The sequence below is a fragment of the Mixophyes fleayi genome, chromosome 12 (genome assembly GCF_038048845.1).
Source record: "Mixophyes fleayi isolate aMixFle1 chromosome 12, aMixFle1.hap1, whole genome shotgun sequence".
In the NCBI taxonomy this organism is placed as follows: Eukaryota; Metazoa; Chordata; class Amphibia; order Anura; family Limnodynastidae; genus Mixophyes; species Mixophyes fleayi.
In genome coordinates, this window is record NC_134413.1 from 26870651 (window position 1) to 26889601 (window position 18951).

At 41.7% G+C, this 18951-nt stretch overlaps 1 protein-coding gene across 1 annotated transcript in view; it reads right to left on the minus strand.

The window, feature by feature from the left end:
- Positions 1-1947: 1947 nt before the first annotated feature.
- EIF2AK4 (eukaryotic translation initiation factor 2 alpha kinase 4) overlaps positions 1948-18951 on the minus strand; it is a 78747-nt gene continuing 61743 nt past the window's right edge. Inside the window, exons 33-39 of the mRNA XM_075193399.1 lie at positions 18042-18154; positions 17377-17435; positions 11981-12078; positions 10086-10154; positions 8848-8892; positions 8034-8149; positions 1948-2427 (exon numbers count right to left, since the gene is read on the minus strand). Of these exons, the coding sequence (XP_075049500.1) occupies positions 2370-2427; positions 8034-8149; positions 8848-8892; positions 10086-10154; positions 11981-12078; positions 17377-17435; positions 18042-18154 (558 nt within the window). The 3' untranslated portion in view covers positions 1948-2369. The remainder of the gene's footprint in view (positions 2428-8033; positions 8150-8847; positions 8893-10085; positions 10155-11980; positions 12079-17376; positions 17436-18041; positions 18155-18951) is intronic.

Below are 18951 nucleotides of genomic sequence, written 5' to 3' on the forward strand. Positions count from 1 at the left end.
TTGCCATTCCTGATAAAAGTTCAACTGCAGTCAGTGTTTTATTTAATCTGGGGAGGAAATGATTGGCCCTTTACATTATGCTCTTTTTAGTCTCCTATGTTTTTATCCAATTGATAGAACACTTTCCTGGTGTATTTACTGACCAGGACATAGCCAACCTGTCTAACATGATATGAACACTGTTCAGTCTTGGTCAGTTCAAGGAATATTTCATGTTCAAAACAGGTCTCAGGGCTTCATTGCTGAGTTCTTAAATAGAACTCAATTATTTTTTTTATATACCACAGTATATCTGCTGGCACTGCTTGTACGGGTCAGATATGTTAATCTATTTTCAGTTATTTAAATATTTTCTGATATATATATTTACACATACACACATTGCTGTACCAATGTAATACAGTTTATCGTGTGGTTTACAGGCAGCACAACGACTACTACAGCATGACTACCCAGCTCAGTTATACCATAGTACTTGGAGTACATTAATGCATTTTGTAAACATAAACGTGTTAACTTCAGTCAATATATATAGCTATACGTTGAATATTGTTTTTTCCCCAAAGAGTCTGCCTGCACTGTGTGTGGGCAGCACCTGTACTGTAACAGATGTGCATGAGAATGCATCTAACAAGTTTACTAGGAAACTGTGACATCAATAATGAATAATTAGGCTGTACTCTCAGGAATATTTGTTCAGCCTACAACTGGCTACCTCCCACTGACTGCACTGCATGGATTATTTAGTAACCTGGCACAAATAGCACACGTGCTGTAACTTGTAGCCGGATTTGATTAACATTAAGTGTCTGGTTGCGCTGGTTTACAGGACATGAGTGCAATTTATTAAGGCTTAAAGACTTATTTTTCTGTGGGGGAAAAACAAAGATTAGGAGGATCCCAAACTTTCTCAGTTTGAGGCACCCTTGGACTCTTCATAATTTTTTTTCAAGGCATCCCCAACTCAAAATAATTACCAAGTTGACCCCGTCTTGCTTACCACCAACCCTAGCTGTGGCACCCAGTTTGGGAACTACTGGGTTAGACTAAGAGGCTTCTTGTTTTTCCTGAAATGTCATTAAAATAATTGAATCAGTATAGGCTTCTTTTCACAGAAATTGAGGTCTGTTATCTCAAATGTGATTAAGCTGGTAACCTTCCCCAAGAGAGGGCTGGGCCCCTCGGTAAATAAGGGACAAAGTGCTTTTACCAATGCTCAAGATTACTCATTCACTTTAGTGTTACGTGTATGGAGCATGTTAACTCTTTTACCTGGTAAGAAAATTGCCCAGTATCCCTTAGCTCAGTGGTTCCCAAACTGTGCGCCGTAGCTCACTGGGGGCCTGTGGTAAGCAAGGCAGTGGATTACTTAGTAACTATTTTGGCTTAGGGGTGCCTTAAAATTTTTTTATGGAGAGCCTAAGGGTGCCTTGAACTGAGAAAGTTTGGGATCCACTGCCTTAGCTCATGGAACAGTCTTTCAAATCTCGCCAACTTCTGCATAGGACAGCACTTCTTATGCACTGAGTCTAGCAGCTGCAAAGTGTAACCAGAGCTTTGTGTGGCACATGAGTAGCATCTGATCAGAGTTGAATTGTAGGGAGAAACCATACATCTAGGCCTACACTAATAGCTTGCCGTGCAATTCTGATGTGAATAGGCAAAACATACTGCATTAAGCAAGCATATGTGGAATTGTTAAACTGTTTGAACTCATCATATGTCATGTGTTGCATTAGACATGGTTGGAAGACAAATTACTGTTCCTAGTCTATTTACGAACATATGTACATAATAATAAACCCATTTACTATCAGCGGCACTAAGTAATAACACATCAGGACTTTAATGGTCTCATTAGTAATTTGTTTGTATAGGAAATGCTTTAAGCCCCAGCCATATTGTCTGATAAAGATCCAATTCATTTATGGAAAAAGAGCAACGATCTGTATTAAAGATGGTTTATTCATTGCACATCCTAGAACCAATATTAAAATATTTCACTGTCAGAGTGGATGACAATTGGTCCTTATGTTTTGTCACAGACGATTGTTTTTTGTTTTTTTGGTGGTTTTTTTTTGTTTTTTTTGTGGTTTTTTTTTTTTTTTTAAACAGGAATGTATACAAAAGAAAAACAAACATTCTTCTGTGTCTGTAAATAGAGAGCCAAAGGAATTGGCACACTGGTTCTGGAGAAATGTTCAAAGTTCCAGCAGCGTAGACCTGACCCTACTACTGTACTTTTCAGTTACATAGGTCAGCTAATAACTATATACAAAAAGGCATTAAATAGCTCCATAACGGCAAAGTTTCTTGAGGTTGACGGTGTCACAGGTATGACTGCACCGCCCTCAGAAGGCAGGTAATTGCTAAAAAAGAAACTTGTAATAATCGTCTCGATAACTGTAGAGCACAAGCACTGGTACCCTGAAGAGACAAAACAACAAGTTATGTATAATACAGTCTGGAAATGGGCTGTAGGCAATATCTGTCATTACTAATGACTCCTTATCTTCCTTTGAAGTCCACACTGTCTATTTTATCCTCTCCACCTTCGTGTTGCTGTCACTTACCGCCCTCTCAATTGCCAAACAATTATTCAATCTCTAATATCCACCCAGTCTAACTCATGGAGACTCTTTGCCACCTTCAACTCACTTCTCTGCCCACCTGCACTTCCTCCCCCACAGCTCATGATTTTGCCACCTATTTCAAACATAAAATCACCACCACTTGACAAGACATTTCCTCATACCAAATTCCACCCACTCTACCTACACTCCCCAATCCACCCTTACTTCATTATCTCCAGTAACTGAAGACCGTCTCTGCACTCATCTCACCCTAGAACCTGTTCCCTCCTAACTTCTCCGCTCCCTCTCCTTCACTGCATGCCCACCTCTATCTCTCCACTGGCACATTTCCATCCTCTCTTAAACATGCGCTCATCTCACCAATTCTAAAGAAACCATCTCTCACTCCAGCCTCTCTCCAACTACCACCCTATTTCTCTCCTCCCCTTTGCCTCCAAACTACTTGAGCGATTAGTGTACTAGCGCCTGTCTCCCTTTCTCTCCCCTCATTCTTCACACTCTGCAATCAGGATTCTGCCCCCAACATTCCACCGAAACTGCTCTCACAAAAGTGATCAATGATCTATTACTGCAAAGTCTAAGGCTCATTTCTCCATACTCATTCTCCTGGACCTCTATGCTGCTTTTGACAATATTTATCATTCTCTTCTACACACCCTTCAGTACATTGGTCATTGTGACAGTTCTTTTCTAGTTCACTTCCTACCGATCAAACCACTCCTTTTAGTGTTTCTACTTCTAGCACATCCACTCCTGGGATCCACAAGGCTCTGTTCTTGCTTGGCCCTTTACTTTTTTTTTTTTATTGTAAACCTCTTCTCTTGGGGCACTAATTCGCTCATTCGGCCTCCAATACCACCTCTACACTGATGACACCCAAATCTATATCTCTCCCCCTGACCTCTCTCCGGTAACTGTCTTTCTGCTATCTCCTCATGGATGTCTCAAAGCTACCTAAAGCTCAACATGTCCAAAACAGAGCTTATTATCTTCTCTCCTACCAGAGTCACCACCTACCTCAAATCTCCCTCAATGTCAATAACACCACAATTTCCTCAGTCTAAACAGAACCCGCTCCCTTGGTGTCACCTGACTCCACCCTTTGCCTTATTCCTCACATCCAGACTCTCTCAGTCCTGTCGACTCCACCTTAAAAAAAAGCCAGAATTCACTCTTTACTTACTCAACATTCTACCAAAACTCTTATCCATTCTCTCATCATCTCTGTATTGACTATTGCAATCTGGCATTCCTGACACCCATATAGCCACACTTCAATCCATCCTAAATGCTGCTGCAAGACTGATATTCCGATCTCACCGCTCCACATCTACTGCACCACTTTGCAAATCCTTACACTGGCTCCCTGTGTTCTCCAGAATCAAATTCAAATTACTCACCCTTACCTACAAAGTCCTCAACAACACCACCCATTCAAATCTCATATCAAAATGCTCTGCCTTCTGCCCTCTTCGATCTACCTCAGAGTTGTGCCTTGACTCGTCTCTGGTAACCTCCTCTCAGTCCCACCTACAAGACTTCTCTCATGCTACTCCCTACTTATGGAATTCCCTACCACGCTCAAACTTTCCAACATCCTCCACATCTTTAGACAATTTGAAAACCTCTCTCTTTTTAGAGGAAACCTTATCACCGATAACACTAGTCACACTAATGCACCCTCACAACTGTTCCAATCTCCACTCTGAGCTACATTTGCTCCTCTTGTTTCAGCTGTGCCCTCTTCCAATGTAAGTTCTCTAATAAGTAGGGTCCTTCATGCCATTTGTTTTTCATGTCTATTTATTTTGTCTTCCTTGTATGTCTCTGTTTTTCCCCTGTAAGGCGTTTCAGAGCAGTGCGGTATCTTATAAATCTACTATAATAATTATTACTAAAGCTGCCCATACGCATTATACAGGATTTTCAGCACAACAGCAAAAACCCAGATCGATGAGTAATGCGTTTAGCTGCACTTCCATATATTCATTCAGACATCACAGAGCATGTATGGCTATATCTGTGGGTCAAACAATAACCACACCCAATGATGGCCATCATGCCACATCAAATACAGTTGGCCTTTGACTATACATAGACTAACACAATATTGAATTACTTAAAAAGCATCCACATTTGCAATGGGTGTAGAGAATGTAGTTTGTCAAGTGTCACAGTATACACAATATTTTTATGTGGTGTTTAATGGATGTTAAAACTAGCCAAACATGGACAGTCTAGATAACAGGACTTTTGTACTTTAGTTAAATCCTTTTCTTCTGCATCAGTTTGGGGACAATGACAATGTGTATAGAGGGTCGAGGTAGGAGTTTGACACTTTAAATGTAAATTTTCTTCACTCCTCCCCTTCCGATACTCATATTGTGGACAACATGAGAACCCAGAGATCAAGTCATATAAACATAAATATTCAGAGCCCTAACAAAGGAGTGAAGAAATCGCTCTTCCTCTGAAGATTGATCTTGGCATAATCCCATTTTTTACAATGTCCTGATTTAAGTGAAACTTAGAAAATACCTTTGAAAGGATGACTTAGTCCAAAGGACAGCTCTATCCTGGGGTGGGGTGGATATATGAAGATCTGTAATACCATGAAAACCAAGGATCCATAGGAGGGATATATAGAGGTTGTACATAAATAACTCTGAAACTCTGCACTTATAGTAAAGTGACACCCTCCTCTGAGAAGAGAATGCTGGAACATTTAGTTCCACTCTACACATGATTGTTGGTTTCTGCCAGCACAAGAGCTCTCCTTCTATGCTACTACTGTGGCATTGATTGACTGAGACTTTAGAGGATTTCCCTGCAACAGAAGATGTCCTCTGACTACAGCTTTAAGCACCACTCTTAGCTCTAGCTATCACCTTTAACGGGAAGCCTTGCTTTCACCTTGAAGCCGCATTAAAGTGACAGCATCTAAGGTTGGAATCCATGGTTCAATACGAAATGGCAAAGGAGCAACTGTTTACTCTAAGCTACCAAAGGATCAAGTGGCACAGACTATCTTCTACAGGATTTTTATGCCCAAATGCACAGATCCGTTTAGAGACTGATGGAGACTTTTCATTAGTCTGTGCAACTAGAGTATCTTGTCTTTGGGGAAGATTTGCTTTTGGGAGTCAAACAGCAGACCCAGATGATGTCTGTGTAAGAACTAGATTGGATTTATAATACCCGATGATCCACCCATGGGATTCTAGCATGTGTGCCATCTCTCACAAATGAGTATGAACCTAACCATGATCCCAATAAGGAATAATTGTAACCTCTTTGAATACCAGTAGAGCAGCCATGAACACCATTGATCTTTATGAACACCCGCAGGCGGACATGTCGAGACGCCAAGAGGAGGAGCCGAAATAGGAAATAAGGCTGAACTGTGAATTTAAGACATTGGATGTCCTTACTAGACAGGAACATTTAAATAAGCATCTATGTCCACGGATACCATGACCTCAGATAGTTGCAGGAGGTTCAAATTAGACCCAAAGGATCATCTGCCCTTTGGACTAAGCAGAGGTTGGACTAGAACACCATTCCCTTATTGTCTGATGGCACTGGGATCACCACCCCTGTCATAATTAATGTCCAAATAGCTTCCTATAGAGCCCTGTGTCTTACTAGGGCTCCAGGAAGGTCGATGTTGAGGGCTTGGAAGAAGCTGTCTGGCTGCCTAAGACTGCATTCTTCTCGGTTGTCAAAATGTTCACTAAGTTTGATGTTGTTATATTTTCAAGTGCGCCCCCCCTATTTTCTTCTTTTCATTTATCCCATTCATTGCATATTATATGCTGTGGTAGGCAATAGAAGAATCTGCTCACAAATATAATTGATATATCACAGATTAACAGTAATTATAGCTGCAACCAATGACCTCAGGGGGGGATATCCAACTTACTTTAGACCAGTTTTCTAAGTATTTGTTTGCTTTTTCTTTAAATTGAATACACTTTTAGGATGCTAAATAAACATTTTTACTCAATACTTATGTCAAATCAAACTATATAACTTAGTCAGGACCAAGGAGAGGCCTGTAATTAACACTCAATGTGCAGTTTAGAGGTAACAGTTGGGACCTGTTAACAGAAGAAAAGTGTCCTTGGACAAAAACAAAGGGAGAGGGCTTGGTCTGTTTAATTTGCACTGGGGCCCCACTATTTCTGATGGCAGCCCTACCTGAGAGCATCCACCTTGGGTGGGGATTCCCATTTATCACACTAGGACAAGGATAAAGAGTCTGTCATTTAGGCAATAGTTTCACCAGTAAGTTCTCTTACTGATAAGAATAAATTGTTTCTTCTTCGTTTTAAACAGGGTATTGATCTGCCAATGCCTAACGATCTTGAATGTTTAGTGCTTGCTATAATTATCCACATCCTGCTGCCTTGTGGAATCCTCCACAGTCAAGTCCACCACCACCTTGCACTGCTTCTGCGAGGGCACCTCTGAATCTAAACCCTTACAGGGTTGGATACCAGAGCAGTAGCTGTGGAGGAGGAATGTAGAATCCACTAAAGTAAAGAAAACCTTAAGGAGGGTTCTGGAGTGACCTCACTATACTTCAGGTCCTAAGCAGCTCATTGGGTGGAGTTGTCACACGGCTTGTGACTGAGATACCGCAGATGAACTGACTGGCTGGCTCGCTGAGGCGTAAGCAGAGGAGGCAGAAGGAAGGTTCCACAGACGATTCAGCCCAGGATGGTTTGGCCAGACTGGTGGTGGCAGCAGTGACAGAGAAGCTCTTGGAGCAGTTCCTCGTAGGGAGGGAGGTGGAGACACCAAATGGTAACATTTCAGCCCACTCCTGCCCTTGGACTCTTGCCATGAGGCCTTCTGGATGCAATTGGTGGTGAAAAGGTTAACTGAAGTAAATAAACCACCGCTGCCAGAGGCAGCCCTGATGACAAGCATCCTACTCCTGTGAGCACTCAGAGAAACTGCAGTTCCCTGCAGAGAGGGTATATCGAAGGGGAGTAGTTTCAGAAAATATAAATGCCAAACTCCTGCCTGGACCCTTTATACCCATCGTCAGAGACCGCCATAGAATACAAGAAATTATTTTTACATTGTTTAGAAATGTTTTTACCGAATCCCAATAAAATATTTATTCCCCAAAATAAAAACAAAAAAATGCAATACTCTTATTGATAACACCTTCCTAGAAACACAGTCTTCCCTGCATCACCTATTCGTTGGCTGTACTGTTGTCTGCCTTGGTCCCCAGGGAACCTGTATTGGGAAAGGCAGCCAGTTTGAACTCATATGTCATATGACGGTGTCCCCGTCCTATTACCTCAATATCACCAGGTGTCAGCGTGATGCTGCACGAGGAACATTTTTGTCAGTAACGGACAATACAAAATAAAAGGCATTCAAATTGTAAAGTAAATGCTATATCACAAAACAAGAACTTACCTCTTTTCTATTTTGATTGTGGAAATTTCATCAAGTATTAACTCTAGGTATCTCTGCTTTGGCAATTTAGACATTAGCTGCTTCACAGATGCATTGAATGTTTGCTTATCGGCACACTACAAGAGAAACAGATATAATTATCTGACGTTCATCTTACTGTGCTAATACAAAAAAGCAAAATACCTATAAAGAAAGCACTAACACTGGCCTGTAACAGGAGGCAGTAACTTGCCCCCTACAGTTCTTCACAAAACCTTAGGATACCTCTCGGCAATATATTAAACCTGCTGATGTTCATTATTTCATCTTGTTTTAATGGTTTTACGACAGTACTATTTTTATAGTTTAGAGCAATGCCTTGTTAAATAAAATATCCTGTTTGTTTTTAGTGATATAGCACCATTTTGCATATACACCCACGATGTCACCCTCTATAAGCAGCAGATTTTATCTAGATATATACACGTTGATTTGTTCAGTCACAGCATGTACCACAGACAGTCTGCTTGTGGAATTAGTGAACCAGCTCCATTACACAGGAGGCAAAGTCTCAAAGTCAAAAATTAGAAACAAGAAAATAAATCAAATAAAAACTAAAACAGAGGCTGCCTAGCAGTCCCCAAAGTGCCTACACGGAGGGCACTAAACTGAAACAGGAAGTGGGGTGTAGAAGAGGGGGCGCTAGGTATCAACACGCCTATCCCCACTACACTATACCCAATGTACCCAGTGCCCTCCAATGGACCAAGATAAATGGATTTAAAGTATAAAAGTCCTATTTTAAAGCATTGCTACATCAATAAACATTACTTACCTCCAATAACAATAAACTATGTATAGCTTCTTTTGGTAGATCTACCTAAAATAATAAGGAAAGGACCATTGTTTAGTGCTTACAATATGAAGTTTCTTTTTGCTGGTATTTTAAAGCAGAATTTGTTTTCAAACATCAATAAAAATGAGTTGATGGCACTCCTTGGTCTACGTCATACCTGATTAAACTATCCCTAGGAGCGACATTGAGAGTAGGAGAGAGACTTGTTGGCCATTACAGGAATGGGGAGCGTTGGGCCCTAGACATGTAGAATTTGATATTATAGCTAAATGAGAACTTCACCAAAAACTGAGAATTTTGAGAATTCTGCCTGTGGCTAAAAGCTCTTGAGATAGCAACATACTAAAGAAGGGGCCTGTACACATTAACATGCAGTCAGGCACCGGGAGTAATCGTTTTTACGATTACCACTATTCCGACATGGAGAAGCCCTACAAAGAAAATCTGAAATTATGAAAACCGATGTGAAAATAAACAGACTTACCTTCAACCAGACACTGGACATCTCCGATGGGAGCACCATGCTGACAGCAAGTGATTTCGATTGAAGGAGTGTTCGGCAGTGCAGGCTGACGTCATTGTGATGTCTGTCAATAGAAATTTAAAGGGGCAATGTGGGGACCCCTAAGGCTAAGTGTTTAAACACTTAACACGACATTACCGCTTTAAATTTGTATTGACAGACGTCACCCTGCAGTGTGGAACACTTCTCCAATCGGAATCACTTGCTGCCAGCATGATGCTCCCAGCGTCGGGTTGAAGGAAAGTCTGTTTATTTTCACATCGTTTTTTCAGAATTTTGGATTTTATTTGTAGGACTTCTCCATGTCGGAATACTGGTAATAGGTAAAGTGTACCCAACCCGTCAGGCACATCCTCATTTGATTATCCTTTTGATTGCATTTAGGGGAACTTTTGTAATGCCTTTTTGTATCCTTTAGCTAAAGTTGAGTGAGAGGGACCACCTTGCCATTCACACTATTACAAATGCCTGTTCCTACTTTCAAGTGAAGTACCCAGTGTTAATCACTGTCCCCCCAAATGGATCAACACAACAGACAATGATATGTAGGTATTGGTGGATTTCTATATATACAGAATGAAATGAGAAAGGGTAGTACATGGTAGCAGGGGTACATGATAAAGCCTATAAACCATATATATATACGAGACTGCGTAAAACATGTAGCACAGAGTTATAGAAACAAAACACTTACTGCCAAAATTTCTATTTCTCTATTTCTTTGTTGCAAGCTTATAATGGAGCTTTGAAGTTTTGAAATAATCTGCAAATAAAATATTACTTTCAATACAGTAGTAACAATAAATGGGCACTTGCAGAGTTATAATTTACACGTAGGAAGATTAGGATTTTATACATGAAATGGAAACATGCATTGAAAGTACACCAGTCGCTTAAGCTCAGGCAAGGCAGCAATTTTGAGAATTGAGTAGGAACCACTGACATCTCTGTGGCACCTTCCTGGTTGATGGTGAATAGATTCGGCTGTATCTTCATGTATAGATCACAAATTATCTTCCTCCAGTGTGTATGGGACAAATGTACTTTAAGGGGATGGGTTTCATTCCCTACTCGGAAATGTATTTTTGGTTTATGTAATTCGCAAGGTTTCGCATCGCTGATCCTCACCACTGACATTAATAATTCTATTTCACTGGATTAGTAATTACCAAACCTGCTCCCAAAGAGGAAAATATAACATGATCTGTGTGATTGAGATGAGTAATTCTGCCTTAATGTACACCCACTGGCAGCCATCAGAAAAGCTGCATGTACAGCTGGGAACTACCTCCATGCCAATCCCTACTGGCTGCAGAGGTCACAAGTTGGTGATGACATCACAAAGTAAGATTAGGGAGGGTGCAGTGGCGGATCCAGGGGAGGGCTAGCAGGGGCTTGCTGCCGGCGGCTGCACACTATGGGCAGGTCCGTTCGGCAGTGACAGGTAGGGACAGTGTGCTGCCCGGATGCTCTGATTGTGAAACACAATCAGAACATCCGGGCAGCACACTGTCCCTACCTGTCACTGCCGGACGGACCTGCCCATAGTGTGCAGCCGCCGGCAGCCTCAGGTGTCAAAAAGGGGGCGGGGCCTAAATCGCCCCGGGTAGAAGTATTCTCTAGATCCGCCCCTGGGAGGGTGGTGGTGGATAGGCGGTAATAAGTGTGAATCCCCTTAAACAGGAGGTGTCAAAGGGGAAATTCTCTGGATTCAACACAATAACATCAATGAAACCAAGCCAGTACTAGATGATTTAGTAGATGATAGAACTGTGACATATGCTCCTGCTGTTCATTCCATCTGCTTTGTGCAGTCTTTGGACTTGGCAGAAACAAGTTGGCAGTCTCATAGCCTGGCCATGGTGACATTGGGCAAGTAAACTGCAGCATCCAAAGTAAATGCATTAAGGAAAGAAAATATATAAGTAGGTATGATCCTTTATGGTGCATTTTAAAGTGTTTACTGGATTGTCATTGTACGTGTATACATTTTAAAATATAGCACAATTTTGAGGCTTTACTAGCTATAGTACTGGCTAGTGTGATGCACAAATCAGCTGATTACTGCATGCTAACTGTGAGCCCACCTGTAACCACCAGTCCGTTACTTGTGTCTAACTGTTGGATGACAAAATTATATTATTCCAACATAGGTGCTGTAGAGCGTTCGGAAAACTGCACGCACTGCATCTATATAGAAGTATCAGAAGTCATGTATCTGTGTCATGTATCTGTCATGTATCTGTCATGTATCTGTGTCATGTATATGTCATGTATCTGGTCCATTAGGGGACTGGAGGCTGCAGAATTTATCAACGAGGACACACATGATAAGATCACAGACACATCTTGTACTCATGACAGTGAAACTATTTTTGCACATACTGGCACACATGCATAATTAATGCATAGTTAAGACTTCTAAGTCCTATAAAATAACAATGGGAAAAAGTTGTTTATCCTCACAATACATCAGATCAAATACAGAGCGGTCACAAAATCGTGAACTTTAGCTTGAGTGCAACACATAAACCAAACATTGAATTGAATACAGGAAAACATTTGGTCTCTAGCCACAGCGGACGTTACCTGGGTTTCATAACGTCGTCTTATGCTGGCAGGTAACCTTTCTGGAGGGAGGATGCTGACACTTGGGACTATGGTACTGCTGTGCTGCTCAAACTGACCTGTCAAATAAAACCACAATGTAGTCAGAGACTATACAAAGCTTAAACAGAGCTGACCATCTGTGTCCTCTTCACGTCAACACATACAAAAGGAAATTTCAATGAAAAGATGAAGGTCAACATGCAGCCCGCAGGTCTCTAGTCGTTCTGCCGTCTATAGCTCATATATGTGCTCTCCATTCAGCTTAGTGATTTATCTTGGATGCATTTTACAGCCGCAAAAGGTAGAATTGTCCTCTCTTGGTTTTTAATAGATAAAAAAATTCCTTTATAAAATTTGTCACTCTTCAGAATCATCATCATTTATTTATATAGCCCCACTAACTCCACAGCGCTGTACAGAGAACGCACTCACATCAGTCCCTGCCCCATTGGAGCTTAGTCTAAATTTCCTAACACACACACACAGACTAGGGACAATTTGATAGTAGCCAATTAACCTTCCAGTATGTTTTTGGAGTTGGGCTCCAGACATGGGAGGAAACCGGAGCGCCCGGAGGAAAAGCCACGCAAACAAGGGAAGAACATACACACTCCACACAGATAAGGCCATGGTCGGGAAACAAACTCATGACCCCAGTGCTGTGAGACAGAAATGCTAACCACTAAGCCACCGTGCTGCCCTACACACTCTTCTCTGTTATTGCATAGGGCACTATCATCTACCTTGTGAGGGTACCATGAGAGGGTAGGTATTTGCAGAGAGCTGATTTTTATTTCTGAACTCTTATTTATATAGCGTCTACATATTCTGCCGTCCTTTACAGATAATATTTAATCATCATCATCATCATTTATTTATATAGCGCCAACATATTCCGTAGCGCTTTACAATTGGGGACAAACGTAATAAACTAATAAACAAACTGGGTAAAACAGACAAAGAGGTGAGAAGGCCCTGCTCGCAAGCTTACAATCTATGGGACAATGGGAGATTGACACATGAGGTTAAGTATACATTTTGCATCTTGGCCCAGCCAGACTGCAAAGGTAGGGTGACTCATAAGCTAAATGATCCTGTCACACAACAATGTTGGTCCGGGGGTAGTTGTCTTGTGTGAAATTGTGTAACAGGCTAAAGGTAGTGAGGTTAAGATGGTGGTTGAGGAATATTATAAGCTTGTCTGAATAGGTAGGTTTTCAGAGAACGCTTGAAAGTTTGTAGACCAGAGGAGAGTCTTATTGTGCGAGGGAGAGAGTTCCATAGAGTGGGTGCAGCCCGAAAAAAGTCCTGTAACCGGGAATGGGAGCATGTAATGAGGGTGGATGAGAGACGCAGATCTTTTGCAGAACGGAGTTGCCGAGTTGGGAGATATTTTGAGACAAGAGAGGAGATGTATGTTGGTGCAGCTTTGTTGATGGCCTTGTAGGTTAGTAAAAGTATTTTATATTGGATTCGGTAGAAGACAGGCAGCCAGTGTAGAGACATACAGAGTGATTCAACAGAGGAATAGCTATTTGCAAGGAAAATCAGTCTTGCCGAAGCATGCAAAATAGATTTTAGGGGTTTGAGTCTGTTTTTGGGAAGACCAGTAAGGAGGGAATTGCAATAGTCAATGCGGGAGATGATTAGTGCATGAATTAAGGTTTTAGCAGTGTCTTGTGTGAGATATGTGCAGATTCTGGAAATGTTCTTTAGATGTATGTAACATGATTTAGATATAGAGTCAATGTGGGGAACAAAGGATAGGCGTGAATCAAGGATTACACCTAGGCAGCGAGCTTGTGGGGTGGGATTTATGGTCATGTTATCAACAGAGATAGAAATGTCAGGTATGCTCTTGTTGGCGGGTGGGAATATTATTAACTCTGTTTTAGAAAGATTAAGTTTGAGTTGACGAGAGGACATCCAAGATGAAATGGCAGAAAGACAGTCAGTTACACGGGACAACACAGATGTCGAGATATCAGGAGAGGATAGATAGATTTGGGTATCATCCGCATAGAGATGATACTGAAGGCCAAAGGAACTTATTAGATTTCCAAGACAAGCGGTATAGATAGAGAACAGCAGAGGACCTAGCACCGAGCCTTGTGGTACTCCAACTGATAGGGGAAGCGGAGCAGAGGTGGCTCCAGAGAAATTAACAGTGAAAGAGCGATTAGAGAGGTAAGATGAGAACCAGGATAGAACTGTGTCTTGAAGACCTAGGGATTGCAGCGTTTGTATGAGAAGAGAGTGGTCAACGGTGTCAAATGCAGCCGAGAGATCAAGGAGAATTAGGAGAGAGTAATGGCGTTCAGTCTTAGCAGTGATCAGATCATTAACAACCTTGGTCAGCGCAGTCTCTGTGGAGTGTTGAGAACGAAAGCCAGACTGAAGAGGATCCAACAGGTTGTTTGCAGAAAGAAAGCGTGTGAGGCGAGTGTAGGCAAGTCTCTCTAGAAGCTTGGAGGGGCAAGGGAGCTGAGAGATGGGACGGTAATTTGAGAGAGAGTTTGGGTCAGAGTTTTGTTTTTTTAGAATAGGAGTAATCACTGCATGCTTGTATAGTGATGGAAAGATGCCAGTAGAGAGTGAGAGATTACAGATTTGAGTTAGAGGTGAAATGAGCACAGAAGACAGGGATCTACCAATTTGCGAGGGAATAGGATCAAGAGGACAGGAGGTAGAGTAGGAAGATAAGAAGAGCGTAGAAATTTCCTCTTCATTTGTGGGGTCAAATGAAGAAAGGGTGTCAGAGGGTAGAGGGAAGGAAATGAGCTGATGGCTTGTTGAGGAAGAGGATACCATTTCTAGTCTGATCTTGTCAATCTTGTCCTTGAAGTAGGAAGCAAGATCCTGAGCACTGATAGTAGATGGAGGGTTCGGGGTGGGAGGATTGAGAAGATGATTAAATGTATTGAAAAGGCGTTTGGGGTTAGAAGCCTGAGCATAGATAAGAGATTGAAAGTATGTTTGTTTTGCAGTGTCCAGAGCATTTCGATAGGAGTGGTAGACAGAAGTATATGTGAAGAAGTCATTAGAGCTTCGAGATTTACGCCAGTGACGTTCTGCTTTACGGGACAGTTGTTCAAGATTTCGTGTTGCTTTGGTGTGCCACGGTTGACATCGAAGTCGACGTGTAGTATGAAGTGTCGCTGGAGCCACTTGATCAAGGGCCGTTGCTAAGGTTAGGTGAAAATGAGGTACTGCCATCTCAGGGGATGAGAATGTAGAGATAGGGGAGAGAAGGTGTTGGAGAGAGGTGGAAAATTGTTGAAGATTAATAGAATTAAGATTTCTACGAGTATGAGGAGGCTTGGTTGAGTTAGACAGTAGAGAGGTTAGAGCAGTGGGGGTGAGAGTGTAGCTGATAAGGTGATGATCCGAGAGGGGGAAGGGTGTATTAATAAGATTAGAAACTGAGCATAGTCTAGAGAAAACAAGATCAAGGCAGTGGCCATCCTTATGAGTAGATGATTCAATCCACTGGGAGAGGTCAAGTGAGGATGTTAGAGAGAGTAGTTTGGAAGCAGCTTTGGAAGGTGGGTTATCAATGGGGATGTTGAAGTCACCCATGATGATGGTGGGGATGTCTGAAGATAAGAAGTGAGGGAGCCATGCAGAGAAATCCTCAATAAATTGTTGGTGTGCTCCAGGGGGACGATAGATCACCGCAACACGTAGGGAGAATGGATTAAAAATGCGAATAGCATGTACTTCAAAAGATGTGAACGTGAGTGATGGGACATTTGGTAGAACTGTGTATGTGCACTGTGGGGAGAGAAGTAGTCCAACCCCACCTCCTTGTCTGCCTTCAGGTCTGGAGGTGTGGGTGAGATGGAGGCCACCATGTGAAAGTGCTGCAGGTGAGGCAGTGTCTGATTGCATGAGCCATGTTTCTGTTATTGCCAGAAGGTTGAGGTTGTATGAGAGGAAGAGATCATGAACGGAGGTAAGTTTGTTACAAACAGAGCGTGCATTCCAAAGGGCACATTTAAAGGACTTTGGAAGAGAGGGGAGACAGGTGATGTGTTTGAGGTTTGCTATAGAACGGTAGTGTTCTGATGTATGTGTGTGTGAGGAGTGTGGGGGACCTGGATTAGGTGATATATCACCAGCTAATAGAAGCAGAGTGAGCGAAAGATAGGCAAGGGGATTGTAAGATGTGTGGCTTTTTATTTTCTGGCGACAGGTGGAGGCTGTACTTGTTAGAGATAATAAATAGGACAACAGTTCATGGGTGTTAAATAGAGGTGAGTGGAGTAATGCAGGTGCAATATGAACAAATTTGTGTGTTGGTGGAGGGGTGAAAGATGACACAGTCCTAAAGATCATGCCATGAAATGAGACTAAGAAAAGCAATTTGTGAAACATTGTGAAAAAAGGGGTAAAAGCAAGGGTATTTTAAGAATTACCTCTTAGCAGTATTCCATATAAATAGACAAGTAGTGCTGAAATAGGCTGTGGCAGATGTTGCTTATTGCTGGGAGTAAAATCCAGTCAAATGTAGTCCAATGTTTGTCCAACTGTGTTGTCTAACTGTGCATTTTCATCCACTTTGTGAGAAAATCCCACTTAGTGTAGAAATCACACACGTCTAACCCCACATACGTCTCCCCATAGAATGAAGCTAAGATGTAGTCAGTCTAATTTAGGAATACACTACAGATGTGCTAATTGGTCAGCTAATCAAAGGAAAAGAAAACATCATTCACATTAGTCCCTGCCCCAAACCTATATTCCCTATCTCCATACATAGGGTAATTTAGTCAGCAGCCAATTAACCTACCGGGATGGAGAACATACTAACTCCACACCGATAGGGCCCTGGTTGAATTCCAACCCATGTCCCCAGTGCGGAGATGCAGGAGAAACCCCACTTCCAACCCCAAACCTTATACTTTTTACGCCTGCCACACCTCTATTTTAGACCAGAGACCCACAACTCTGTGGGTCCCAAAACAACACCACACAGACACTGGTGGTGCTTAAACCAACGCCACACTGACATCCGGGGTTTCCCAAAATAGCAGCACGGTGACACTCGGGGGTCAGCTTTGAAAAAAAGAAAATAAGTGGAGCACCACTGTTTTAGATCAGTAATATATAAACAGTCACTGATCTTTCAGTAGAATTAACAATGGGTAAATGAGTAACTAGCATGTGGCCCAACATTAACCAAAATAAATCAGAAGAATGAATGGCTCTCGTTGTCTTGAACAGAGAACTATTGTTTGTAACAGGGAACAGCCGTCACCAGGAAGACTAATGTAATCATAGCCGTGCATACCAGAGAACTACCCACTGTTATAGATGCATAGTCTCATTTATTAGCATAATCTATACAAGCAATGCACCATTTTATTACTTACTCTGTGAGCTGCAGAAAGATCCCTTCATACTCTGCCCAGACAGTGTGTCCATCATCTCTCTAAATGATATAAACAATCAGTTATGACAATGCAACTCACATTCACAATGACATGAATACCAATACTAAACAACGGTGACGCACTTAAGCAGTCCATATATGGACTGTCTGGATCTATTTCCAATTTGGCCAAGTGTGTGTATCCGGCCGTTAGCCGTCTAGGCTAAATATAAATAAAAAAAATAAATGAAAAAGAAAAAACACCCTAGAACTTATGAAGCACTCTTAGTGCAGATGGTCGAAGATCGCACTTGAAGTCCCATGTGGTCATTGTCCGACCACGTTTTCCACCAATCCAAGATCCATATGTCTTTACTGAGAATGAGATCGGCATACCTCCTAATATTTGGGTTAGCGACCTCGGCACAAAATCTGTGAAGCTACTATAAATTCTCTACCTCGCTCTTCTGTCCCAAAAAAAACCAAAAAAACCTTAGGGCCAAATCTTATATATGGGGTAGCCGTTTATATAGACGCTCCAATGTAATGTTAAGAATATTGAGTTTTAAGCTATAACTATTATTTTTTTGTAAGGGTCACTTTTAAAATTATATTCAATTGTCGTCATCCCCCCCCCCCCCCAAAAAAAATACATATTATCCACACCTGTTATTTCTTTCATCCAGCACTTTGTTCCGCAGCTTTTGCAACAGGTGATCTATAAGATCTGACTCCAATATTCTCTTCTCACTCTGCCGTTCCTTCTCAAATGCCTTCAGCTGATTAAAGGAAAACAAACCGGCCGTGTTACTACCACCATGTATTCAGCACAGCTTGACGGAAAACATTAAAATTGCAGAATGATTATGGAAAATAAATCTATTTATATCCGTGTAGCCTGCTCCATTTTCACCAGAACTTTAAAGGGGAATTAAACATAAATCAGTTTTTCTGTTCCCCCACAATAAAGTCCCGCTTCCCAACTAGTAGCGCCCCCCCTCGCCTTCCACGCCAGGATAATACTCAGTAGGTAAAAATCTAACTTATCCTTAATTTAAAATCTGTCTTCCTGCACCAGTCCCCACCAATGTTTATGTTCCCATGTTTTTGAAACTCCGCTCCAACTAGCTTTTTAAAAAGGTCACGGCAATCTGTTTCACTCATCGTTTTAATTTATATCTCAACTGTATAGCAGAATGGAGTCATGAACGAGCGCTGCTGAGGGTAAAGATATGAACGTAGAGGGGGCGGTCACACCCATACCTGTTGTCATCTTCATCCTCAAGTGCCCCCCCCAAAGATGAATCAATGTCTTCAGCCTTTATGTCAAGATTAAAACCTTACTACATTCTTCTTTTATGTTTTCTTTTTACTTTGTAGAACAACTATTCTCTTCAGTTTATATCTCTCCCTGTAACAATTTTACAACCTCAAAAATGTTGCACCCCAAAAGCCTTGCGCCCTAGTCTGCAGCCTAGTCAGCCTATTGGATAATCAGGCCCTGCCCATTCCTCCAGTCTAACAGCTGGGAGAGCTTAGAGTGCAGCCTGTGGACATTGAATGATAAATGAAGGAC